The following is a 27809-nucleotide window of genomic DNA, read 5'->3' on the forward strand; positions in this document are numbered from 1 at the left end:
TCTCACTGTCCCTCTAAAAAGGCAATGACAATTCTGTGAGTGGTGGCAGCAAACTTAAGGAGTGAGATACGCCCACGGGACGAGGGTGGGAGACAAACAGCTGAGTTGTAAACTGGAGCCCGTTTCACCATGGTGGGCAACCAAGCTTGGTTCAGACAAAGGAAACCCTTTGTAGGCCTTTGCGAGGAACTCATCTGGGCCAGTCCTGACTAGGGTTGCCAGCTCCAGGTAGGGAGATTCCTGGAGATTTTCTGGTAGAGTCTATGGAAGCCAGGGTCTGGGGAGGGGAGAGGCCTCAGAATGCCATACAGTTCACCTTCCAAAGCAGTTATTTTCTCCAGGGGGGACTGATCTGTTGTCTGGAGTTCAGTTGTGATACCTGGAGGTTGGCTGCCCAAGGCGTAGCAGTCAGTTCTTCAGAGCAGGGTCTGCTAGATCCAGGTTCTTGCTACAGAAGCTGAGTGGGTTATTTTGACCATTCACAGACTTTCAGCCTAACCTACCTCACAGGGTTGTCGTACAAGTCAAAAGGGGGAGAGGAGAATGATGTAAGCTGCTTTGGTCCCTATTGCAGAGAAAGACTACTTTTCCTCCTGGGAAACTATTGTTGCCAATCTCCAGGTGAGGGCTGAAGATCACTCAGAATTACAACTGCTCTCCAGATGGCAGAGATCAGTTCCCCTGGAGAAAATGGTGGACTCTGTATCCTTATATGCTGCTGAGGTGGCCCCCATATGACAGCCAATGTGATGTAGCAGTCACTGCTTCAGAGCACGGGAGAGGCTGCAGGTGTGTGTGTGAGGGAAATGGAAATCTGAAGAGAGAGAGGGAAATAAAGGTAGGTTGATGATTGGCTGGGAAGGAGATAGGGTTGCCAACTCCAGGTAGGAAATTCCTGGAGATTTGAGGGATGGGACCTGGAGAGGGTGAGGTTTGAGGAGGGTTGGGACCTTAGACAGGTACAATGCCATAGACTCCACCCTCCCAACCAGCCATTCCCTTCTGGGGAACCACTGTTGCCAATCTCAGGAGAGGGGTGGAAATCACTCAGAATTACAATTGATCTCCAGGAGGGAGGGGGGAGGAGATGCAAAGCTGAAATCAGAGGGCAGATAATGGCAGGTTGATGCTTGGCTGGGAAGGAGATAGGGTTGCTAACTCCAGGTTGTGAAATTCATGGAGATGTGAGGGGTGGAGCCTGGAGAGGGTGAGGTTTGAGGAGGTACAATCCCATAGATTCCACCCTCCAAACCAGCCTGGGTAACAATTATTGCCTCTCTCCAGGTGAGGCCTGGAGATCACTGAAAATTACAACTGCTCTTCAGGTAGCAGAGATCAGTTCCTCTGGAGAAAATGGTGGACTCTGTGTCATTATACCCTGCCGAGGTTGCCACAGCAAATTGACACTGAGTGCCCAAAGCTGGGGCACCCACCCAGAGCCACTTTCTAGAGGCCGCTGTATTTATTATTTATTTCCACAACGGACCTTATTCCTAGTAATATAATATAATGTTTCCAAGAGATGTGGGGTAGAAAACTTTCGATGGCATTTCCAAAACAGAATTTTTTCTGATGCTATGTTTTTTTACCTGGAAAAATTTCCAAACTCCATATGTGAATTTTACCTCTATTTATCTGTCTGAGAACAGCATGGTTGTATGGTTAGAGTGTTGGATTAGACTCTTGAGAGACATAGATTCGAATCCCCGAAATTCCTGGAGATTTGAGGGATGGGACCAGGAGAGGGTGAGGTTTGAGGAGGGTTTCCCCTGACCTGGATAACCAAGCTAGGGTTGTTGTGAGAATAAAATGGAGAGTCCCATTTGGGCAAAGGGACAGCGTATAAATGAAGTAAATAAATAAATATAGCCATCACGACAGTTGTGTTTCAAAGCAATCATGTTAGGTGGGCTAAATGTGGCATGTGAAAATCCCTAGGGCTTTTGGCTGACACAGGCTTATACATGGTGCATTTGCCTTCTTTTGCTAACATTATTTAAATTTTGCTGATATTATTTCCCCTGACCTGTATAGCCCAAGCTAGCTTGATCTCCTCAGGTCTCAGAAACTAAGCAGGGTGGGCCCTGGTTAGTATTTAGATGGGAGACCACCAAGGAATACCAAGGTCACTACACAGAGACAGGCCATGGCAAACCACCTCTGAATGTCTCTTGCCTTGAAAACCCTGCAGGGTTGCCACAAGTCAGCTATGACATGACAGCATAAAAAAAAAAGCCATTTCAGGTTTCAAATTGTTTGTTTAAATTTGAATCAGAAAAAATTCCGAGTCAGATTTTCCCAGAAAACCTACATCACTGGGGTGTGCCCCTACCAGTTTGGTGTAGTGGTTAAGTGCATGGACTCTAATCTGGGAGAACCGGGTTTGATTCTCCACTCCTCCACTCCTCCACTTGCACCTGCTGATGTGACCTTGGGTCAGTCGCAAGCTCTGGCACAGCTGTTCTTGAAAAAGAGCAGTCTCTGTCAGAGTTCTCTCAGCCCCACCCACCTCACACGGTGTCTGTTGTGGGGAGGGGAAGGGAAAGGAGTTTGTAAGCCGTTCTGAGACATCTTTGGGTAGTGAAGGGCGGGGTATAAATCCAATCTCTTCTTCTCTTCTTCTTCTTCTACCACAGCATATGTTTCTTTCAAGGATACCGTAGAGATGGTTCCCCCCCCCATTTTATGCTCACAGGAACTCTGAGGAATACATTTGTCTGACCCGAGATTACCCAGCAAGCTTTGTGTGGCAGGCAGAGCATATGAATTCTGCTCTCCTTATTTGGATGTTAACTATTGCAGCATGCTGGCTGTTTGGCTTAACAGTGAAGCTAATTTTTCTTACAACCAATGGTCAGACTTGGCATTAGGCTGCTTAACATGTTAATGAATGTGAGATATGAAAGACCGCTGCCTGAGACCCTGAAGAGCTGCTGCCAATCAGAGCGGACAAGACTAACCCTGAGATACTCAGTCGAAGGCAGATACATGGGCGTGTAAATCCATTACTGGGGGGAAACAACACATTTTACTTAAGAAGTGTGTGCGATGGGCCAAGATTGTTTTTATTGTTTTCGTAGTAGATTGTGTGTTGGGTTTTTTATACTGCTGTAAGCAGAGGTCATTTCGGGGGGAAACGCGGGGGAACACAGTTCCCCCGGGTGAGGTGCAGGGGGGCGGGGCACATGACGAAGCCCCACCCCCTGCTTCCGGCCGCCCCGCTTCCAGACCTCATTCAGCCAGGAGGAGGCAGGAGAAGAGGGAGGGTAAGTTGCTTCCTCCCCGACTCTCCCCACCCCTGCCTGCCTGGTGCCAGGGAGGGCCTTGGCGGGGCTTCCTCGCACTCCCACCGGCCTTGCAGGTCCACCGCCGGGCCCCTGATGTCAGGGGGTGTGGCATATGCTAATGAGTTATGCTAATGAGTTCCCCTAGCTCTTTTTCTACGAAATGACCCCTGGCTGTAAGTACTCTGAGTGAAAAAGCAGCCAAGAAATATTGTAAATAAGTAGTATTAGTGGGAAGACTACAGATATAATGGGAATGTACTGTGTGTATTCCCATCTTGTTCAACTTTATTGTTCAACAAAATATAGAATGGCCGAAGTCCCTGTCATTTCAAGGGCAGAAAGTTCATAATTGACATCAGTTCCGTCTAGAAAGAAGTGGGTGGGGCTTTAAAGGGTTTTGCTGTATGACACTCAGATCTTATGAGAAGAGGCACACGGTTTTATATTTTTCCTCTTGTTCATTCTTTTCTAAAGTCCAAATATATCCAGAGACCTAAGAATTACAGTATAAATCATTTGCAGATGCTGGTAGACTTTGTTTTCACGTAACTGTAGTTTGGATAGAAGGGATGGCGGGGGGGGGGTGAGTCTCCCATCTGTGTTTTTAGAAAGTTTTCTGACTTGACTTTTAAGCACTGGAAGAGAGCAGCCTCTTAAAATGTATTCCAAGCGCAAATCCTTTTGTTAGTTTCAATGTATGATACTTCAGCTGTGTTAAATGTGGTCAGGATTGTTCAATAAAATTTTTATGATGTGTAGGAAAGAATGGTCAGACTGGATGATACTGTGTTTATATCAGTATGGAACCTTGCTGACTCTACAGTGTAAACCCAAGTTTGCAGTGTGGTTTGGATTGTGATAAATGATATTGCTTGGTTTGCACATATGAAGGAAGTATGGAAAGTCAAGTTGCCAATCTCCAGGTGGGCCCTGGAGAACTCCTGCTATTACAGCTGATCTCCAGGCAACAGAGATCAATTAAATTGGAAAAAATGGCCGCTTTGGAAGGTGGAGTCTATGGTACTGTACCCCATTGAAGCCCCCTCCCCATCCCAAATCCCACCCTCTAAAGGCTCCACCTCCAAAATCTCCAGATATTTCCCACTCTGGAGCTGGCAACCCAATGGAAAGGGTAGTAAGTGTTGTGTAAATTTGGCACATCGGTAAGGAGGTACCCACCTGTTCCAGAACCATCTATAAAGGTCTCAGAGTTTTTGGTGGGGAGGTATGACCATACCTTTTGCTCACATATCTGTAGATACAAGGACATTATCTTGAGTGTGTGAACAATATGACAGAATCTTGTGGCAGTTTAAATATTAACAGGGGCCATGTGTATTTTGCAGAGCTGCCAACAGCACTAACACCCTACCACCCCCATAGCCACCAGGTGGCCTTTACCACCAGTTTGTGTTGCAGAAAATAACAGGTGAAGCTTTTTGTGACATGCAGGTGAGCATTAACCACAGCTAACGTTTGCGAATTAAACACCTATTGGGGCACCACGAATTAAACACCTATTGGGGCACCAATGAAAAGTTGGCATCATTCGATAAGACTTGGAATATGGTATTGGGTGCTAAGTTCAGCACACCAGGAATGTCAGTGCACTCTCTCCATCTCGCTCTTTTAAAAAAGCTAAGTTTCTAGTTAGTGGGAATTCAAAGTCAGGTTTGAAGTGTGTGGGCAGTGCTGGGTGAAGCCAGAGGAGAATTTTTGTAGGATTTCCACTGGCCAGGGTGGAGGGCTTTCATTCCATTCGAAACTCCTTGCCCTTAGCATGACAAGCAGAATAAATTGTGCCAATAAGGAAACAGTGTACGCTCTTCAAAGACTATTCAGATTACTCTACTCTGCCCTTCAAAACACACTTAGAGAATGTACCCATGTTTCATTTCTGTGGTTCGAAGCCTGCTTATTTTGCTAGGACCAATCTCTTGAATATCTTCGTGGTTAAGTTTAATATCCCAGTTTATAATTGAGGCTTATGGTTTTGTTTTGTTTTTCATTTCTAACCAATACTTACCACTAAAAGCCCACTGAAGAAAATCAGACTTACCATACTGGTAAATATTGGTTTAGGCTGAAAAACCTCAAACCCTCTTTCTTGCTTCTTCTGGCTGGTACACCTGGCTCCCTGCTCCTACTATATCCTATGCCATGCCATGCACTCGAGTGGACCAGGATGACAAGGTCCTTTGAGTTGGGAGCGATGTGTGAAGACTGAAGAGTGCCAGGGAATGTGCATCTCTCTCTCTGTCTCTCTCTTTTGCCCGACAGCTATTTATCAAGGAAGTAGTACTGCTGAGTTCATGCCGGGTATTGCCAGCATTCAAAGGGAGAACAGTCCAGCGAAATAAAGAAGCATCTTGTCTCGCTGAATTGCCTTATGGATTATCAAATAGGTGCACGCTGGTATGACATATGCTGCATTTGGGTATCCATAAGAACATTAGGCTAACTTGTTTTTATATGGGGTACATTCTGTAGTATTTGTGTATGCTAGTTCTGGGGCTGCCTTTTCCAAGGGGATCAAGATTTACAGAGCTATGCTAAGCAGCGTTACATCCTTCAGAGGGCCAAACTAGACATTTGCTTTTTTAAAGAGCTGGGTATGGGTTCCCTGGATCCAACCTGAGTTTCCCTCAACCACCAATCAGCTGTTGTGTTGGGACCCTGACCCAGCTATTAAGAAAAGCAAGCATCTAGTTTGGCTCTAAGGCTCATTGTTGCAACAGTTTTAAAATACTTGCTTAGATAAAACATAAACTAGTGTCCTACTCTTGAGTAGCCACAGTTACAGGCTGGAGCACACGGTGCTTCCTTCCTTCCATGTACATAAAACCATGTTCTAAACTATGTGTTTATTGAGGACTGATTAAATATTTCTGGGATAGAAATGTGCGTAAGGAGCAATTGCTGATTGATGCATAGAATACAAGCTGCAAGTTTAGCAGTGCCACAGATCAATATTGTTGCTTGCCTGTGGACAGAGACCCCCTTGGTTCAAGGGGAAGCAGGTAGGCAGGCAAACATGTAAGTTGCAAAGAACTGTTTTCTGTTCTTTCCTTCTCCATTTGGAGGGAGGGTATGTATCAGGGATGTCAAACATACAGCCCAGGGTCCAGAACTGGCCAGTGTAGGGTTCTTCTCTGGCCTGTGAGCAACTGGTCCAAGGGAGGGAAGGCAGGAGGTTGCTCGGGGGAGGTGGTAGTGAGCAACCAGGTACATGCAGGGAGGTGTGTGTGGTTGAAGCTGTCAAGGAATAGAAAGGAAATTGCTAGGAGGCTGAGGTAAAATAGTGGGGGGGGGATGGCAGTGAAGCCAGAAAAAGAGGAGGCATGGTGTTTTTTCCCCCTCCCGCCTTCTGCGACTGCAGCTAATCAAGGATTGGTGAAGCTGCAACATGGAGGGGTGGAGCCAAATGGCTGGTGCTACCACTGTCGCACCAAACGGCAGCTGTGAGAGGGGCAGGCCTGGACCGAGGTGTTTCTGCACCCTAGGTGAGGCCAGCTTGTGGCACCTCCACGCGATGCCACCTTCGCGGTGGGGCCTGGAGACCTCCCAGAAACATGCTGGGGGGGGCCCACCGGGCGCCACAAGCTAGCCTCACCCCTGCCAGGCTGCCCTTCCCGCTGGGCGACAGGACTGGCGGGGGCTTCAGCTATGGAGCCAGAAGGCGGCGGCGTCTCTTTCGTCCGCTGGGGGGCGGGGGAGAGGGGGGAGTGCTCCGCCCTGGGCAGCGCTGGCTGAAGCTCTGCCGGGTCCCGATGTGGGGGGCGGACCTGGAGGGCCCCGGTAGCCGGCCCCATCTCCTCCCATCAATCTCGGCAGCTCCGCGGGGCTGGCTCTGGACTCCGCAGCGGCGGGGGGGGGAGGTCCAGACCGCAGCTAGTCCTGCGCCCTAGGCCAGATACTAGTAGGCCTAGTGAGAGAGCCAGCCCTGGAATGAGGTTGACGGGAGCGGGCACACAGAGCAGTAGTTTGCCAATGAAGGGATGGGGCTGGCAGGGGAGAGAGGAGGAGAAGGAAGGCTGGCACATGGATTGGGAGGCAACTGGGCTGTCTTGTGCATGCTGCTCTGAGGGGAAAGACATCCTGGCCTCAGAAGGGAGTTGAGGAGTGAAGGGGTGCAGCTGTTGCCGCCACATATCTGAATAGCCTTGGAACTGGGAGGCAGTGTGAGTGTCGAGGAGGGTGGGGGAAGACAACTTCCCTTCTCCCCCACACCTGTTCTCAGCCCATGAAGGAAAAGGGGTCATAGGAGGACAGAAAGCACCCTTTGGAGGTTTTGGAAACAGCCTCTCCATCAGGTCTTCCCCTCAGCACCGCCGCTTCTGTGGGAAATGCTGGGGGGATGAGAGCTGGTGGTGGAGGGATCTAGGAGAGCCAGGTACAGACCCTCCCCCCTCCTCCTGAGCCAGGAACGTGTCATTTGGGTCACCTGGGGCCTGTCGTTCAGCCTGAACCACCTCATAAGGTTATTGGTAGTGGTGGTTATGGGGAGATGGAGGTGGAAGTCTGGTGTGGCTCCTCAAGATCCTCAGAAGTAGGATGGGGGGAGATAAAGAACGAGAGATGGATTGTAGCCATGCTTGGTTGGTGAGGCTGGGCATATGGGGTAGTGGTGCTGAAAAACTACCTTATTTACTTGCCTTATTTATTCATCTCCATACTCTATATATCATAGAATAGAATCATAGAATGTTAGAGTTAGAAGGGACCTTGCAGGTCATCTAGTCCAACCCCCTGCACTCTGCAGGAGCATAGCCGAAAGATAGCCCTAGAACATACCCAAAAGATGGTCGTCCAGCCTCCACTTGAAAACGTCCAGTGAAGGAGCATCCACCACCTCCCGAGGCAGTCTGTTCCACTGCTCAACCACTCTTACAGTTAGAAAGTTTCTCTTGATATTTAGCTGGTATCGACTCCCTTGTAATTTCCACCCATTAAATCTAGTCTTGCAATCTGGAGCAAGAGAGAATAGATCTGCTCCATCTTCTACTTGACAGCCCTTCAAATATTTGAAGACTGCAATCATGTTCCCTCTAAGCCTTCTCTTTCCCAGGCTAAACATACCCAACTCTTTCAGCCTTTCCTCATAAAACTTGGATTCCAAGTGGGGGCCGCTGGCAATTCAGTGAGACAAGTCCAACAAAATAAAGAAACATGCTTTTGTTTGTATTTTGAGTAAAAAATAATATTAATTGGGTTTGCCTGTGTCATTTATAAAGTTTAGATTTCTGGTACCCGGCATTAGATTTAATGGCGCACATGGCCCGGCCTAACAAAGTAACATTTATGTCAGATCCACCCCTTTTAACAAATTAGTTTGACACCTTTGGTTTGTGTGATTGCGTAACAAATGATTTCTGGTGCCTGTATATAGTCTAGGGCCCAGGAACTTCTGAGTGTTTGCAAGGCAGGTGGGGACTAATGCAGAAAATCTCTTTCTGTGATGCCTTCTCCCAATGGGGAGAAGCATTCCCTGAAAGTAGCATCATTTCAGCTTGCGTAGATTGCAGACTGACGGTAGACTTGAGCCCCTGTGGTTAGGGAGGGTGTGGAGTAAGGCTGAGAGCATGTGCTTCACCCACAGCACCAGTAAAGACGCATCATAAACTTGCCTTACAAGGTCAAGGAACTCAGTGTGGTAGACCTGGCCTCTGTAAATTGGTCCTGCAACCGTAAAGAAGTCTTGCACAATCCATCGGCAAAGCCAGGGGGGTTTTTGTCTGCATAATCTACAACGGCTCATTGATTTAAATCCTGTATATTAATCAGGATTTCGTTGTTGTCCTGTCCTTGGCAGCAGGCCCTTCAGTGAGGTATTTCCACCATCATACATGACTTGTTCCTTTTTTTGTATGGCTTACGTCTCACTCACGAGTCTGTAGGGAGCGATTAGGATCCCATTGCCAAAGAAGCCGCGTCTGGTCACTTTTTGTGTCCTCCCCATTTCACACAGTTTCGAGGGCGGCCGTGTCGGTCTGCGGCAGAGCAGTGAGATTCGAGTCCAGAAGCACCTTACAGGCCAACGAGATCTTCCGGGTATAAACTTTCAAGAGTCAAAGCTCCCTTCGTTAGATACAAGTAGGAATGGAGATCTCTGAGTCTTTATATCCCAGTCAGAAGGTTGGAGGGGTGATTGTAAAGAAGGAACTCAGGAGGCAGAGGTACAGTGCCAGATCAGTGACTGTTTCAACATGACAGAGCGAATGAAAACTTCATAGCTGTGTATGAGAGAGGTGCACCATTGGTGGGGTTAGATATTGACCATAGGAGAGGGAAACACCCCACCTGAACTAGCAGTTTTGCATTTCGCCCATGGGCCTCATTTCCCCCCTGTATTTCCCCTCTGCACACAATTTCCTCTTTGCCTCCTCCTGGAAGCCCTCAATTCCTCACCCTTTCGCTCTTCCCACACACTACCCAACCTACGTCTTCTCTTCTTCCCCAACTTCAGCTGCATTTATTTATTTATTTACTTCATTTATACATCTTTCTCCAAACTGGGGAGCCAAAGCAGCTTACATCGTTCTCCTCACCTCCCTTTTGTCCTCACAACCACCCTGTGAGGTAGATAAGGCTGAGGATGAGTGACTGGCTCACAGTCATCCACTGAGCTTCCATGGCAGAGTGGGGATTCGAACCTGGGCCTCTTAGATCCTAGTTTGATACTCTAACCACTATACGGCACTGATTTTCATGAGGTGGTTGCTGTTGAACGGTTGCAAGTAGCTGGGTCTGTGAGAGTCACACAAGTCATGTGGTATAGGGATGCCGGTCCCCAGGTACGGGCAGGGTTTTCCCCGATCTTTAGGGCTCCTCCCGATGCCTGGCCAGGTGCATGTGGCATCCACTGTTTCCAAGTGGGGGCCACCGGCTCCTGCCCTGCAAGAGGCCAGTTTGCTTCTTGCAGGGCAGGAGCATGTGGCCCTCGCCCCCCCCCAACTGTTTAAAGGGAAGGTTCCCTTTAAATGGTTGGGAAAAAGCAGGGGTGTGTGCAAGCTGCATCTGGGACATGATGACACCACTCTGTGTGACATCATTGCATTGGGGATGGCTATGCCCCCTCCTGGAACACCCCCCAAATCCCCCCACTGGAGACAAGATTGGACCTGGCAACTCTAATGTGGTAGCAAGTTGTGTGGTGGTTGCTGCCAGGCCTGGCCCTAATGAGTCCTCCCTCAGTGGCCAAAAGAGACCTAAAAAGGGCCCTCTCCCCTTCCCCCACTGACAGAAAGCAGTTTGAAGACTCTCAGTGGTGCAGGGATTGGCCAACAATGGCCCCTGGGGGCATTCATTTCTTAAAGCTACAGTTGCCATTTCTGTATTTTCTGTACAGTTCTGTACAGTTGCCCCCCATGTATTTTCATTTAGATTTCAGATTTTCTTCTGTAGACCTGGGGCGTTTTCAGGTTGTAGAAGATCTGTCCTGTGTGAGCAAGACACCAATATCTAGATTTAGGCATCCACAGATATGGCCATGTTGAGAATTAGATATATTGATGATAGGATAGGGGATGGGATATGATATGATATGGTAGGCTTCGGGTGGTCTGAATCCTAATGGTCAAATATATCCTCTATTTTATGCAAGATATGTGTTGAGGAGATTTGGTAGATATTTTAAAAAATGTATTGTTTCTATTTGTATTATTTGCTTGGAAGCTGCCCAGCCTTCCACTTGTCAAAACGCAGGATGGCAACGTCTGTGATTGAAATAAATTGTCAAAAACCAGAGAAATGGGGGTGGGCAAAATGGCACTGAGGTAATTCTCTCCTCAGGAGCTAACCTTACCCAAAAGAGCCCGGTTGTACACAAAAGTGTTTTTTTTAAATTACTGTATGTAACTGTAACTTGTATACAACTTTAAAACAGCCCCCTCTCTTTCTTAACAGGATGCTTAGAACAAAAACAACTAATCTTCCCTTCAGTCAATAGTGCAGTGCCTAAGGAAAAAGAGAAAAAGAGCTATATACGAATAGCAGAAGGGAGGGGGAAAATATCAAGGTACCGGTAATTTAAAGTTCCCTCAGCCTTTTTGGCCTGTACAGAGAGAGAGCCAGGCTCTTCTCTTATGTGGTAAATGTAACACACAAAATGTAATGTCACCACACTTTAAGGTCAGTGGAATGCTACCCATAATTATGGTTCCCTCATTCCCATCCTCCCTTGGTTATAATGGCTGCCAACAGCCATTATCCACGGCTTGGCTCACCCACATCTAGCCCAGCACCCTGGCCAGACAGCGGATAAGCAGCTGACATTGTATGACCATAGCTGGCTTGGTTACGCTCCTGTTTATCCAAATGGCTGATTACATGGATGTTTTGGATGTTTTTGTTGAGGTTTTTCTGATAAGTAGGTCTCATGATGTAAGTGTCTTGTCTGAAAACATGGGTGGCCAGACAATTTTGGTGACACAAGGGTACAAACTCCTTTTATTTAGCTACTTCCATGCAAGCAGCTTATGTAACCCTTTTTAATGTTAACGGTGCTTTCATAATTTTGTGTTAATTAGCCTTGCAAAGAGCCTGCTTCTGTTTTTAAGAAGTGGAGACCCAAGGCTGAGAGAAGCTATGATCTGTCCGTGGCAATTTGCTGACTGAAGAGAAATATTGGTGCTGGTGGTACCCCAGCAGGCCTGACACCAGCATTTTAATCTTTCTTCATCTTGCATTTCACTACCTCGTCCTGGTAATGTCTTTATGCAATAGCATTAGGAGTGGTGACCACGACCTTATGATGGCTTTCAGCAGTTGTTACAGTTGCTACCTGGAGGCTGGAGATCTCCTGGAATTACACCTCATCTCCCTTATAAATAAAAGCCGAATGTTGGTGGCACTTCTCTCGAACATTCCACACGCTCCAAAATCATTTCGCTCTCCGATCTGTCATTCAGATGGTCTCCCTATCCACTGGCTGCTTTGCCTGAGTCCTGCCTCCAACATTCTAAACATTTTGCTAATCCTCCCCCCCCCATAGCCAGTCAGAACATAGAGGTTATTTGCATATGCAACCTCATTGGCCTCTGCCTCGGAACACAGAGGTCGTTTGCATATGCGACTTGATTGGCTTTTGCCTCTAACATTCTAAACAGTTTTGCTGTTCTGAGGTAAAATGTGTCCAATCTCCAGGTGAGGGCTGGAGATCACTCAGAATTACAACTGCTTTCCGGATCGCAGAGATCAGTTCCCCTGGAGAAAATGGTGGGCTCTGTATCCTTATATGCTGCTGAGGTGGCCCCCGTATGACAGCCAATGTGACGTAGCAGTCAGGGCTTCAGAGCACGGGAGAGGCTGCAGGTGTGTGGGGGGTGAAAAGCTGAAGAGTGAAGGGGAAATAAAGGTAGGTTGATGATTGGCTGGGAAGAAGATAAGGTTGCCAACTCCAGGTGGGAAATTCCTGGAGATGTGAGGGATGGAGCTTGGAGAGGGTGAGGTTTCAGGAGGCGTGGGACCTCGGACAGGTAGAAAGCCATAGATTCCACCCTCCAAACCAACTATTCCCTTCTGGGGAAACTTCGTTGCCAATATCCAGGTGAAGGCTGGAGATCACTCAAAATTACAACTGTTCTTTAGGTAGCAGAGATCAGTTCCTCTGGAGAAAATGGTGGACCCAGTGTCATTATACCCTGCTGAGGTCGCCACAGCAAATTGACACTGAGTGTCCAAGGCCGGGGCACCCGCCCAGAGCCTCTTTCTAGAGGCCGTTGTATTTATTTCCACAACGGGCATTTTTCCTAGTCAGGTTATAAAGATCAATTCCCTTGGAGCAAATCACTGTTTTGGAAGGTGGACTCATAATTATATGCTGCTGAGTTCCCTCATCTCCCTAAACCACGCCCTCCCAAGGCTTCATCCCCCAAATCTCCAGAATTTCTCATCTTGGAGCTGGCAACCGTGTTAGCATAAGTACAGAATTTTGTGTCAACTCTGGTTTGAGTAGAAAGTTTGTTTTTAGTGCTCGGGGCAGAATTGTAGTAATCTACAAAAATATGTAATATTAAAATTATACTTTAAAATTAATGTCGATCTCTGTGTAAAACTGCCGTATAATATGTATCTCAGATTAACAAAATGGGAAAACTAGCAAAGAAAGTAGAAAGAACAGAAAGGTTCACAACAAATAGGTAAGAATTTCCAGCCATGTATCAGTTCGTCTTTTACTACCAAACTCCTAGGGTGTTTTGATGCATCTGTCATAACCTTGCAGCTTAACTGCATCATGACTTTTGTAGTTTTAAACCAGCACAAGCAGTCCTTCTCCCATGAAAGAGAGTTACAAGAATGAAGACGGTTTGGTGTGAAAAGGTTATATATATGAGGATATGAGGATAGGATCTGCATGTGTTCTACTTGAAAGAATAAGTATAGTTTGGCATGAAAGGGAACATCATGGTTTGTCACAAAAAGGTTAAAATAACATGAGAATGCGGAGACACTTGGCTCTGAAAAGCTGAAATAGCATGCATATGGGCTGTAGGAAGACATGATACACCTCTGTTGGTCTGTGAAACTGGCTTTTGTTGATTCACGGTTTCTCTTCTCTTCACACATGGAATGGAGTCAAAACTTTCCTGGTTTCAGAAGCCATGAATCAAATTTGAGCTTGCTTCAACTCCACAAACTGGGATTTTGAACCCGTTCAGGGTACTGGTTTGCGTGGAGGGCGCAAGCTCCAGTTTGGCCAAGTGCTTTCATTTGGATATCATGACAAAGTGGAATTTTGATTTGAGATTTTTAATTGAATCATGTGTGTGAGAGAGTGGTGGGGGGGAGGGGATGGCCATGGCAGCAGGGCAGTTTTTATCCTCCCCCCCCATGTACCAGCTGAAGTGAGTTGTGATGTCTGAAAGCAGCAGTTATAATTCTCACCCATCTCTGTATGACTTGTACGCAGATTCCTTGAAAGCTATCAGAATTTTTGGAACAGGCTGAGGAAGCACTGGAATTGTTTCATGTAAATTTAAGGTGTATGCATATATATGTGTGCATATATCCTAAATTCAGAAGTGAGGGTGTTCATGCTTACACATTACATGTCAAGGACAGAACTGCCTTTGCGTTGGCATGACAGAGAACAGAAGAACATGCTCCTAGAAGTTGTTCTGTGTCTTTGTCTGAAAGTGAGAATGGCACCCCGCCATCAGACTGGATGAGATTTTGCCATTCTGGAGAAAGTTCCGTAACATTTTGCAGAGGTCTCCTTGGTGTTGAGTAATATCAGTTACCGTATTTGGCCATTCCCAGTCTGATAGAAACTGAGGTCAGTGAAACATTTGCTGTTGCTACATGTAATTTTGAATTCCTGACTTCCATCCAGGCCTTGCAGCTGCAGAATTCCCAGTCATCTCTGCCTCTCAGTTTTTTCCCTTATTCTTGCTGAACTGAGGCAGGATGCCGGAAGAGCCCCATATCATTAGGGACTTTGAGTGTTGCCTTCTGGGCCCCTGTTGAGGGAGCAAAAGGGGCAAGAAGGCAGATGGTGGATGGGAAAGGAAGAAGGAAGGGCAGCCATGGCTTAAAAATGACAATTTTACTCCCGACTGTCAAAGAGTAAGGAGTACAATTATATTCTTGGCACAGGTCCACGGCTCTTGCACTCTGTAAGTGGAGAAAGCTGAATCAACACAGCTAGCAGAAGCAATCTGTGCTCTCCGGCATGAGCTCTGCTCAGATGAATAGGACCTGTGGAATATTAAACCTCTGGTGGTAGCCTCTATTTGTTTCAGTAGGATGGACGCTAGAGATTTTCTTAATAGATTGCACACAATATCTTTCATCTTTCTCACGGGCTTCCTGAACCCCCTAATGGGCACTGGAAATCTTAAACATGTTTACTCAGAAGAAAGCCCCACTGAACTCCGTGGGGCTTTCTTCCCTAGCAGCACTGCAGCCATGCAGTTATCATCCCAAGAATGCTTTCCTGGGAGTGAGCCCCATTGAATAGATATGAGTAGACCTGTTGCTTTCATACAGTCGTAGCGTTGGAGGGGTTCTTATCGGTTATCTAATTCAACCCTCTGCCTAGTACAGGAAATCCGAAGCTTGAGTATTCCTGAAAGACGGCTGTATACCTCTTCAGATGTGGGAAATAATCCCTAACCAGTGCTTTGCGGAACAATAATAGTATTTTCCATCGCCTACTAGAAATCCCTTGTATAGTTCTCAAAGGTGGTTGAAATGACTTTGAACCCTTTGGTTGTGACCTGCTAGGGGAAGCCCTGCCCCTCAAAGACTGGAAGCTATGACCTTCCTGACCTGAGTTCTCCCCATTCTTAAGTATCCTCTCATTCAAGTTCTTAACCAGGGTTAAAACAACAAGCTAAGGTTTATGCTAATCATGCTTAAACTCATGTCTACTCGGGGCCAGTATATTAAAAATAAATGTTTTATGTTACAGATATCTTCAACAGTCACATAGGCAAGGGAGAAATAAAGAAAGGGGGAGTGATAAATCATAGGAGGTACATTTCACATGGCAAACGTACACTTTGTGTTTAAAAGCTGGTTGAGATTTAGGAGACATAGAAGCAATCACCACCTCCTTTATAAGATAAACGTTTGGTTAACCGTGGGTGGGCACTGTGGTCTGGTTTGCTTGTACTGAGAATCAAACACCGTCTCACATATGTCAGTGTTTTTTCCTGTCTAATGCTGTCCGTATTAAGTGGTTCTCATGCCCTTCAGCATGTCATTTTTCTAAGTCATAGCAATGTGAAAGCCAGATTTCATCCCATAATCAGAGGGCAATTATCATAATTATAACAACAACTGGTTTTACAGTTGGTAGAATGCGTAGAAATGAGCTTGCAAGGAGGCACATTGTTTTGGTTTGCTCTTTTCCCAAGTGTCATCAGAGAAGAGTTCATGACTGAGCCCTGCCATCTTTGCCATCTTGGCCCAGAGGCATAAGAAGCTGCCTTTTATACCATCTGGCTCAGTATTGTTTACTTATAATTAGCAGCTCTTCAATGTCTCCAGCAGAGAGAGGTTTTCCCCAGCAGTGGCTGTCTGAGACCCTCTAACTGGAGATGCTTGTTCACATGAGCAGTTTGTGTGCATATTTGTCTGCAAGTATTTGCTGATTTAGGGGTCGGCTGGAGGAGACTGATAGGGAAAGGTCTTGAGATTGTAGTGGACGGGTCAGTGAAATTGTTGACTTCGTGTGCAGCAGCAGTGAAAATGACAAACTCCGTGCTGGAGATTAAGGGGGGGAGGGAAAGGGACTGAAGATAAAACATCTAATATTGCAAAGACTTATTAGAAAATGACTTATGAGAAAATGATACTGCAGAGCTGGGGAAAGTATCCAAGAGGGGAATCAAAATGGTCAAGGGATTGAAACATCTTTCCCATGAGGAAAAGTGAAAGGGTTTGGAGTTTTTTAGTTTAGAAAAAGGGTGAGAAAGGAGGGACAAGAACTACCTGCCACAATTCGCAAGCCCCACCCAGCATGGCCTTGGCCCCTTTCCTGGAAAGTGGTGCCACATTTCATAATAGTGCTCAGGAGAGCCACATATGGCTCCTAAACCACAGAGTATTGTTGCCTTAGGCATTTTAAAATGGCACTGAGAATTTGGAGACTGGAAGTACAGACCAGCTGTCTGAAACAACTGCATCATGTTACTTTGCCCTAAGACTGGCCAAATGAACAGGGAACCCCGTTGCTTGTTGGAAAATCAAACTAATATTCTCCTTTGCATCTGTCATGGTAGAGGGCTGGCCTTCCCTCCACTTCTGAATCTTGTTTTTGGTGAGATTCGGAATGCGGTGCTTCGTGTTTGTTCGCTTCCTGGACTGAACATTCTTTCAGGGCTTAATTGGAGCCAGGGTGCCTTTTGGGGCTTATCCTGGAAACTGTTTTTGGTGCCAGGGTTCAGACATGGAACCTGTGGGGTATATATTAGAGAGTCTTTGAGCATGTGCAGAGTCCTTCTCTTGCTACTGAGCAACTGAAACGGGCCCTGTTTGTTTAAAATCGGTGTCTGCAGTTAACAGCCGCTGTTGGAGAGCTCCAAAATTCTGATCTCCGAAAGGTAGAGGCCAGCTGGAGGTTGCTGGAAAGAATGTATTCTGTAATCTTTGGGCCCCCAGTCAGCAACCATGCCAGCTTCCTCTGAAATTTTCCAAATGCATGTTCGTAGAAATTTAAAACGGCTTTGAAAATGTGATCATTACTGTCACCTCCTCTTTGCTTTCTCTCCGGAACTTTTTGCCGGGCCTTTGCTCAGACCTCGGCTGTCAGCTAAGCCGCCTGTCCTGCATTCTCAGAGACTCACTCTTCCCACTCTGTCTAGCTTCCCAGCCTTAAATTATTCAACTCCCACACTTTCACCAGCCTTTAGCCAGCATGTGCCAGGTTTTCTAGTGGAATGATTTCCCTCAGGCGGAGCTTGCAGCTGTGCCAACTTATAGCTGTGCCTGTGGGAGCTGACAGATGGGCAGCGTCTTTTGCCCGGAATTGGCTTCTGCTTCTTTGGAGGGGGTCACTGCAGGGGCAGTTTTGGGACAGTCTGATTCAGCATTTCCTGAGGGACGTCTGTTCCCCTTGTAGGGGATTGCCCATGATGACCTCTGTATGCATCTTTTATGGATTCTCCTGTGAAAGCAGGATGGTGTGGCGCTGTGGTTTTCCAACTGTGTTCCAGGGAACTGTGGGTTACCTTGGAAGCTGATCAAGAGGTCCACAGCAAGAAAGTCAGTAACAGTAGACTGGCTTCCCTGAAAGCCTGCCCTGTGCAGCTGGTTTCTTCTCCTGTAGGCACTTGGATGGCATTGCTGGACATGCAGTGGTGTGCATGTTCAGTACAGGTGAACCCCAGAACGCACAGCCAGTGTCCCGTGTGAACAAATGGCGTATCCTCCTAGTTGTAGTGTCGAAAGTGTGTGGTAGTGTTCTTGCATTACAAAGCTTACAGAGGGCATCACCAGTCATGGCTACCCTCACACATTATCTTGTATTAATCACTGCTGGAAGCAGGGCCAGCCCTGCCCACTGGCCAAATCTGAGATCAATGGATCTCCCAAGTCAAATTAGAAACTGGGTATTGTTTGTCACTTCAGCATTTCTATGGTCATTCCCATGCTTTGAAACCAAACCCTGCCATGAACCTCAAAGGCTGTCTCTGACTGGTGATGGCCAAATTGGTAGGTGTGAACACTGATGCCTCCTAAGAAACTACATGTCCCTTTTGTTTGTTTCTTTCAAGCCGCAATGCAGCAGAAAGCTTTCCAGTGGAATGCTGACTCAAGCAGTTGCCCTATGCCCATGTGCCTCGCAGAACACGTCATCCTCTGCAATTCTGCACAGGGGTTTCCTGAACCGGGGGTTCCTTGACGGTCAAGTCAATGTGAAACAGGTTTCTTTGGGGCAGAAAGTTTGAAGACCGCTGACTCAGGGTATTTTTGTTAGACCTGTCTGCAGAGGATGACACAAAGATAAGAGTGATTATTTTTTCCTGGCTCTCTGTTGTGTTGAAATAGGTCATGCCTTTTGGCTTCTACTTGCTCTCTTGTCCACAAGGTTCCATATCTTTGGTCTGTTGCAGTGATCACCAAAGCCTAATGATGGGTCAGTGGTGTCTTGACAGTTGCTGCTGCACTTGTTTGGGAGCAGGGACCTTCCTGTCATCAGCTTTCAGGGACAAGCTTATCTGAACTGACAGCTGGGCATTGTTCTCTCTGTTATGAATTCTGCAACAGTTGTGCCCTGTGTGGCGTGGATTAGAGAAGCTCCCTGGTTTTTCTGAATGGAATTTGTACTGAGGACAACTTGGCAAACACAGAAGAATGGGAGGGGGAAAGGGGGGGGAGACAGATCTCAAGAGCATCACAAGGTGGAATTTTGGCTTGCTTCACCGTTCTTTTTTCTGAAAGTTCATAACTTATTTGGAACACTGTGGCTTTGCAGGATTCCATAGAGTCCAGTTCAGAGATACCCGCTTGTCTTGTAAGTCACTCAGCATTCAATAGGGCCACATTATTTCTGGCAGTACAGTCATTGCACTAGTTTCCATGTATTGCTTACAATGTTTGCAGGATTGGCTAGAGCAGTGGTGGTGAACCTATGGCACGGGTGCCAGAGGTGGCACTCAGAGCCCTCTCAGTGGGCACGCATACCATCGCCCCAGCCAGGCCCAGAACATCATTAAAGTGTCAAATTCTCTGCCAAATAATTTTAAGTAAATGAAAGCATTTGGGATTGCTTTCCTTACTATGTTTGGATCATCTTAAGTTAATGTATGAGTTATTTTTTCTAAACTAAAACCTCAGTATTCAGGTTAAATTGCCGTGTTGGCACTTTGCGATAAATAAGTGGGTTTTGGGTCGCAGTTTGGGCACTCGGTCTCTAAAAGGTTCGCTATCACTGGGCTAGAGGATGAAACGGTTGCCGAGAGATTGCTGACTTCACTCCCACCTTGTGTACAATCACCAGCAACAAGAAGACCAACCTATCTGTAGCAACTGGCCAGACCAGGGATCCCCAACCTTTTTGAACTTGTGGGCTCCTTTGGATGTCTGACATAGCATCATGGAGGCCAATGCTCCCTCTAAACTGTGGAGTCTTGTGAGCAAAAATTCTACTTTGTGAGCTACTGGCATTAAAGTTGTGAGTGAGCGGTTCGGCTACTGCATAAATTAATTTGCTCTGGAGCCATCCTTACTGAGCTAGGACAAAAATGTGTGAGCCGGAGGGAACACTGGTGGGGGCAGGCATAAAATGGTTGCCACGGTATAGCTGCCGCAAGAGGTGGAGCCAGCAATAAAAAGGCTTCCACAGCTGACCTTCAGTCACACCGTGAAGAACCTTGTACAGTGGTAGAAGCTGGTGCAAAGCACCGTTTTAAAAAAGTCTGCATAGCCAATCACATGTCCAGTGGCCATTCAGAAGCCTTGCTGGGCAAAGGCCCCCTGGCCCCACCCACTCTCTAAAAGCACTTAGTGGGCACTAAGGAAAGGTGTTGGCAGGGGCCACGGTGCCCATTGGGGATTCCTGGGTCAGGCTGACAGATTTTCACATCTCTCCTGAAAAAAAACTGTTGCACAGAGTTGAGGGCAACCACTCCCGATCACTGGCCAGTGGGTTTGAAGGGTGTTAGAATATTTGTTCCCCCTCCCTGTCAGTAACAAATTCCAGATCTTTGTGTGTGGGGGGGGGGGAGGTTCCATTATTTTCCTCAGTATAGCCATTTAAACAATCTGAGGATGCTCTTCAGAGACAGTGGTATATAAATTAAAATGTATTGGTGATTTATGAGACATGGCACAGCTCTGCTTCGTAAATTGTCGATTGCACAAAGGCTCCTTGCTGCCTTCTTTACATTTAGGCGGGTGCTTTAGTGTTCAGACCATGGCCACTGAGAAAGGCAGACTATAAGTAGCATAAATAAAAACAAAAACATCTCCCTTGAAGGGACAGGGCATTTTAGTCTAGTCCCGTTGACAGCCCTATCATATTTCAGAAGATGACTGGAAAGAGGAGAAAGCAAGCAGGCAGACTTACAGATATGTGCATCATTATTACAAAATATCCTAAAGGTGCGATAACATGTGCTAAGATATGCAAACCCTTCTGTTAAGTCTTCCTTACATAACCAGGAAGACAAAGTACTTCTAGTTATGCTAGAGAATTGCATATCACCATGATGAATATATAATAAATACATATGGTCCCATGAAGACTACACATACTTTCCCCCCAATGCTTTCATATATTCTTTAAAAAAACAACACTCAACTGTATAAGGACATAAAAAGCAATTGCAGTTCCTCTCTGTGTCTGTCTTGTAGACCCAACGTATGTGGATCACGTTACAATGCCTATTGTTGTCCTGGATGGAAAACCCTACCTGGTGGAAACCAATGCATAGTCCGTAAGTCGAGTTTACTATTTATATTGGGTTAAATATATGTTACCAACATATCTTCTTAAAAGCTAGGTTTGCTGTGTCTTCAAATGTCATTTTAAAAGTGTTCACCTGGCAGAGCATCTGCTTTGCACACAGAAGGTCCCAGCTTCAGTTTCTGACACGTGTCGTTAAAATGATCAGGTGATGGGGGAGAAACCTCGACTTAAGACCATGGAGATCTGCTCCCAGTCAGAGTAGGTCATACTGAGTATTATAGAACAGTCACCTGATAACGGGGTAAAGGCAGCTTCATGTGTGTTCACTGCAACTCCTAAAAAGGTTAGCCAGAGTTTTCTTAGGTTAGCAATCTGGTTTGGGGAATACGGCACTGATATGCTTCTTCCTAGGCCAAAGATTCTTCAAACAGCCCCACCCACCCCCAGAACAATCTAAATGGCCCTTTCAACACTTGGATCTCATCCCTGGTTTTATCAGAGTTCAACTTGCGACACAATACCTTGCATTTATCCCTGGTTATAACGGCATCCGTTTATCCCGGGACAAGTGTGGGGCGAAACCGGGGTGACCTCATTGTAATGTGGAAACACAAAATACCCCGAGATAATTACAGGGGTGAACTCAGGTGTAGTGTAGAATGTAAGTTCGGGGACAAGGGTTGAACCAGGGTTTAAGGTCTAGTGTGGAGAGGACCTAAATCTCCAAGGACATTTAGATTGCTGCTGTAGTTGCAGCACCATTCACACATTTTTTCATTCCTCTCCTCAGTGTGGGGTTTGCCACTGCATGGCAGCTGCTGTCTGCTACTACCCCTTTGGTGCCAGTACACGGTTGTGTCTGCATTTGGTTGGTAGAAAAGAAGGTGCAGGAAATTGAACACAAATCCTTGGACAGGCTGCAGCTTCACATCGCTTGGCATTTGAGCCACGAAAACACCTGTCTGGATGTGTTTGGGAGTGGAGGGCCCTGTTCTTTCACTTCCATGTGGCCTCTCTACTCAGCCTCTCTACAGTGTCCCTGATAAAGCAAAAGAGCCTCTGGGTTACTACACTCCAATGACATGCTGAGAAGCATCTTCACACACACCCCCAACAAACATTTATCCCGTGTAAATTAAGGCAAACATCTGCATATTGCATGTTTTTATTCTTTTCTTGGGTGTGATGCTTGCTATAATATGTTCCTTATGTGGAAGGCAGCGAATCTCTGGCTACAGGCACTCCTCACGGGTTGAGTCCCCTGTTGTGTTTTCACACCATGCCTGGGGCTGTATTTGTTTTTTAAAATTTACTCTACATACTTATACCCAGTTATAACTCCCAGGGCTTGTGTTAAAACTGATGACTTGGATTCTTAACCTTACATTTGCTTTCGCTGCAGGGGCAGGTCTTCTGGCATTAGGAATTTTCACTCTGGCAAGACCAGTGTCTTTCAGTGATCCAAAAAGCACCTTGCACCATAGGAAAGCTCTGCAATAGGCAAAGAGGGTCGGAAACAGAAGCAAGGTTTAGGATCCAAGCCAGTGATTACAGAATACCTCATTTTTATAACCTCCTTGAAACTCACCATTAAAATACTAAGTGGAATCTTCTAGTTTTGAAATCTGAAATCCATATTTTCCTAATATCACTGAAACGATAGCACACGTAGCAAAAGCGTCTTACAAAAACAGCCCCTTAAAATGAAGAGTTCTAACAGTGGTGGAGATGGAAAGTGCTGTCAAGTCGCAGCTGGCTTATGGCGACCCTGCAGGTTTTCCAAAGCAAGAGACCTTCAGAGGTGGTTCGCCATTGCCTGTCTCTGTGTAGCAAAACCCTGGACTTCCTTGGCGGTCTCCCATCTAAGTACTAACCGGGGCCTACCCCGTTTAGCTTCTGAGATCTGACCAGTTTGGGTGAGCCTGGTCAGGGTTTTCTAATACTATCAAAACAGAATTAAAAACAGGTAATATAAAGGGTGGTGGTGGTGGTGGAGAACACAAATGTAATAACAACAGTCAGCCAATACGACAAAAGAGTGTGTGTAGTATTTGTACTTTTGGGGCAAGGACAGTCTTAGCCATGGGGCCTCTGGGGAAGCTGCCTCAGGCTGGGGAAGGGGGGGCCTGCCCGCTCATGGTCTTGCCCCCCCCACAAGAGGAGGAAACAACAGGAGGATGCCTGCATGGCCCCCCTCTGGGGGCGGGGGGGAGGGACTAAATGTGTGCCTGCCCCCTTGGCAGCCAGCTCAGCAGCTCCTCCTTGCTTGGTTCTAGGGTTGCTCCAACTGGGGGGTGGGGGAGTACAGAGGGCCCCATCCTGGAATTTAGGGCCCCAGAATCATTAAGACACCCCCTCCCATTTCAAGCTGGGAAAGGAGGGATGATCTCGAAACTTATGGAAACTGATGTAGGAATTCGCTTCCCAGTGTAGGAGATGGGGACAAGAGTTACCCGGGTATTGTCATTTGTCTTTTTACATAGATGTAGTTGTGCAATGTGGGAATTCACCCTAGGTACAGTGAACTGCTAAGTGCCTTGAATATCAGCCAGCCCAGAGGGGACATTCGCAGCATAGAAGGTGTGCATGTCCACTCATTTCGCCAGTGCTTAAAGGGTGGTAGCCATAGGAGACCATGCTGATCCCTTTAAAGCTTACTTGTCTGTATTTTCCCCCACACAGCAATTTGTAGACATTCTTGTGGAGATGGATTTTGTTCAAGACCAAACATGTGCTCTTGTCCCAATGGCCAGATTGCCCCTTCCTGTGGCTCAAAATCAGGTATGTATTTCCAGGGTAGATCAGTCTTCTCTTCTTACACTCTTAAGCGGGCAGGGCGGTGCATTTTAACTTGCTGCTGAATTAGTCGTTCAGACAACTAAACACTGAGTCAGTATTAATCATTTACCACAACTAAGGAAAGCTGGTGACTTGGGATCTAGCTATTGCAGCATTCCTTATGGCCTGTTTGAAAACAACCACTTCCATACGTGTATTGGCAATCATATTTGGCTTTTGCTAGTTTTTATTCACTTTCTGGGAAACTCTTCATACTTCTGTCCTGTGTGGCTGGACACAGCAGTCTTAAGTTATTGGGCTAAAGAATACAGATGTTTCCTCGCTGTCTTTATGGATGTCCCTGTGGCATCTGGTTGGTTGCAATCACAGATGTACAAGGCTAGCTGTTTGTGAAACAAGGAACTTGCTTTGGTTCCTCCTCCCTTAGGACCAGTCAGTAGGGCTGAGCTGACTGCATCATCTAGCTGGTTGGCTATCCATCCATTCACTAACTACTCTTTGACTGATTATATCAACAGTGTTCATGGGATTGTGAACTCTTGGGATTCTGCCCCTCACTTCCATCCAAAAATAGTCAGAGATTGGGATCCTCTGGATTCCTCTAGGAATGAGAGCCCCTCATGAAGACAGCTGAGTTTGAGTATCAGGCTGGAGTACTGAGGGTCCATATCTGCCAAATCCCATTAACACACAAAGTCCCTGTTTTGTTTTGTTTTTTAAATGAACAGCAGTGGGAATGAAGTTACAAAAGCAAGTCAAATTAATTTTCCAGTGTTCTGGCAGGCCTCCTTTGCCTTTACAAGCTGTATGACTGTTGTAGGTCTTCCTTTGTGGTCTACATTGCACTGAGTATATGTATGTGTGTGTAGCGGATATCCTTGCTGTTGCATCTGTTGGAGGGCTGTCTGCACAGAGAGGGGGGGGCCACCTGGCATCACCCAGTTCTGGCTGTCATATGCAGGACTGACACTGGTGATGCCAGTGTCTGGCCCCCTATGGCAGGTTATCTTCAATGTATGCTGGCCTTCACTCTCCAGTGATTCTTCAGCTGATGTAGCATGACCACAGGATTGCCCAATAAGTCTTTAAGGAATTTGTGCTCTTTTTAACGGATTTACAGGGTAGTTTGGGGTTCCTGTTAGACACTGGAAAGCAAAGAAGAATTTTTTGGTTAGGTTTCGAAGCCAATCTTAGTTATAGACAATATGGCTGTGCTGGGGTTGTTGTTTTTTGCAGTTAGATTTTTTAAATTATTATAATTATTGCCTATATTACACTATATAATTAGATGATGCAAAGGGGGAAGGAAAAAGGGGGGGGAAAGGTTCTTGCAGTAGTTCATCAAAAGTAAAAGGACACGTCTACCTAATAACCATTTTATTCCAATACATAATTAATTTTTTTTAAGTTTTCTGCAGAATTTAACATTTCTTCTTATTAGCCAGTCCCCGCTCTCTTCAATGCTTCATTGGTAAATAAGGCTCTTAAATACGTTACGTTTTTTAAAATTTGTAAACTAAGAAACAGCCTGGAATGTTTAATTCTTTACATCTGTTCTTTGACTGGACTTCAGCCCTGAGACAAGGCTGGTGAAAATAGTTATTAATGTCGTAACAAAATTCCATATCCTCCTCTGCATTTATCCTCTTAGACCTCACAGATGTTGTCTGTCCACTTTGTTCTCTCTTCCCCCCCCCCAATAAAATATTTCAAAGAATTTGTGGATGGAAGTGTATATCCACCCTCTCTCATGGGCTTAACACATTTGAACATTAGTTTTTACAAAGAACATTAGTGTACTTTACAATGGAGATGCTGAGTGAAAATGACTCTCTCAATTGCCTTAGCTATTTTTTAAAAAAAGCTTAACAGCAGACAAGTGGTCCACCATCACAGACATACGGATATCTTTATTCTTGCTGTGCTTATTGATCTCATGGGAATATAATAATTGGCTGACTGCCAAGAATTCCCCAGATGTCCAGAATTTTGTTTTTAGGAGTGGCCTGCTGGCTGCACTGAGAATATTCACATCGATCCTACCTGGCCCTTTGCATAAATAAGTGTGCAAGCTTTTGAATTGCACAGGATTCTTTATGATACAGATGTTAGAAGCTATGTTGCATGCAGTGTGATCGTTTAAGGAGAAGTTATTTCTGCAGTCTGTAAGGTTCATTTTTATTTTTGTATAGCTAAACTTTTGGGATGAAGTCATTAGTTAACTGCTGGGGTAGATTAATTGACAATTAAAATATTTGTTACTCTTTCTCCAAATATAGTTGGGAACAAGGCAGCTTTCCATTCTACTTGACAGAGTTGCAGGCAACCTGAATGCTATCTGATTACTATGACTCTTGGGTTGGTCATACTGCGTTTGTGGTCCTGACATGTGGGATGGGCCTGTGAATCTGCAAAAGGGGTGGCATGCATCCTCAACACTAAAGTTTCAGGCAACTAGCAGGAGATCTGTGGACAGGGCCACAGAAGGGCCACAACATCCTCTGGGCCACTATGTCACTTCCAGGAAAACCCAAAAGTGACACAGTGTAGTTCTGGGAATCACTGGAAAGTGTGGCAATTCCCAGAGCTACTCTGTGGGTGCGTTCAGACGCGCCGTTTGATCTGGTGTCGTGACAGTTCAGCAGTGGATATTATATGCACAATCACACAGTCAACATCTGCCTCCCGTCCCCAGCCGTTGGTTTCTGGCTCAAAACCGCTTTAACCCGGAGTATTTTGTTACCAGGTCCCAAAGTGGTGTTTTCTCAGTTCTCCCGTTTAAAGCCACATTTTTCCCGTGTGATCGCTCCTCCGGTGTCAAGCCACTTCAGGTGGTTTAAACCCCCCTCCCTGCTCGAAAGCTGCTGCGGAAGCCTGAGGCTTCCACTTTTCACCCACCATTTTTTTTAGCGTTGGTGGTGTGCGCATAGGCGGAGCTCTGCTACCACGTCTATAAAATCGACGTTTAAACGGTCACTCGTTTTAGTGTTTAGATGAGTTTGGGATCTCATGGAGGCCATTTTCGGGTCAAAAGTTTAAAGGGAAGTCTTTTGTTGGAGGGATTGGATTGATTCGCACTGGTAGTTCTGCGCATGTGCCATGATAGTTTTCCTCCATTCTACGGATGAGCGCCTATGTGCATGCAAACTGAGGAAAATTTTTAAAAAACCAGCCGACACATGCTCCCACGTGCCAGTAGTGTAGACGCCGGGGAGCGACGTGACTGCGCAGTGAGGTGGGATAAGGGAGGTCAGTGTGGTTGCGATGATCCAGATCAAATATAATCCGGTCAGAACCGGAGCAGTTTAACCCACTCTCAGCACACCGTGTGACCGCACCCTATGTTACTTGAAGGTTCTCCCCAGAAGTGATGTAGCAGTGCAGCAGAGGATGCCAGCTTCTTAAAAAAATTGATCCAGTTGCTCGTTCGAGTGGTGGTGGGCAACAGCGGCTGGCAGCCCGAATTCCAGGACTGTAGACAACACTGATGGCAGTGAATAATTTTCCCCAGCTCTGCTTGGGTGTTTTCACCATATGCTAATTTAGCAAGTGAAACTTTTCACACCACCTCTCACCAGGGCCGGCCCCAGGTTTTTTTGCACACTAGGCGAGGATACCTTCTGGCGCCCCCCTCCCCCCCGTGCACCCCCCAATTTTCAAACATAAATGCATTTTAGGAAGAATGAACAACACAAAATCTGAAAGGTTGTGAGGTCGGTGGGGTTGAGAGAGCTCTTTCAAGGACTGCCCTTGAGAGAACAGCTCTGAGAGAACTTGTGACTGAGCCAAGGCCATGCCAGCAGCTGCATGTGGAGGAGGAGTGGGGGAATCCAACCCAGGTCACCCAGATTAGAGTCTGTGCTCCT

The 27809-nt window shown here is 46.3% G+C and overlaps 1 protein-coding gene across 1 annotated transcript in view; it reads left to right on the forward strand.

Moving 5' to 3' along the window:
- FBN1 (fibrillin 1) overlaps positions 1-27809 on the forward strand; it is a 250030-nt gene that overhangs the window by 16259 nt on the left and 205962 nt on the right. The window contains exons 3-4 of the mRNA XM_015411782.1: positions 21090-21172; positions 23827-23925. Coding sequence (XP_015267268.1) covers positions 21090-21172; positions 23827-23925 — 182 coding nt within the window. The remainder of the gene's footprint in view (positions 1-21089; positions 21173-23826; positions 23926-27809) is intronic.

Source organism: Gekko japonicus, unplaced genomic scaffold (genome assembly GCF_001447785.1).
Source record: "Gekko japonicus isolate JY-2015 unplaced genomic scaffold, Gekko_japonicus_V1.1 scaffold266, whole genome shotgun sequence".
Lineage (NCBI taxonomy): Eukaryota > Metazoa > Chordata > Lepidosauria > Squamata > Gekkonidae > Gekko > Gekko japonicus.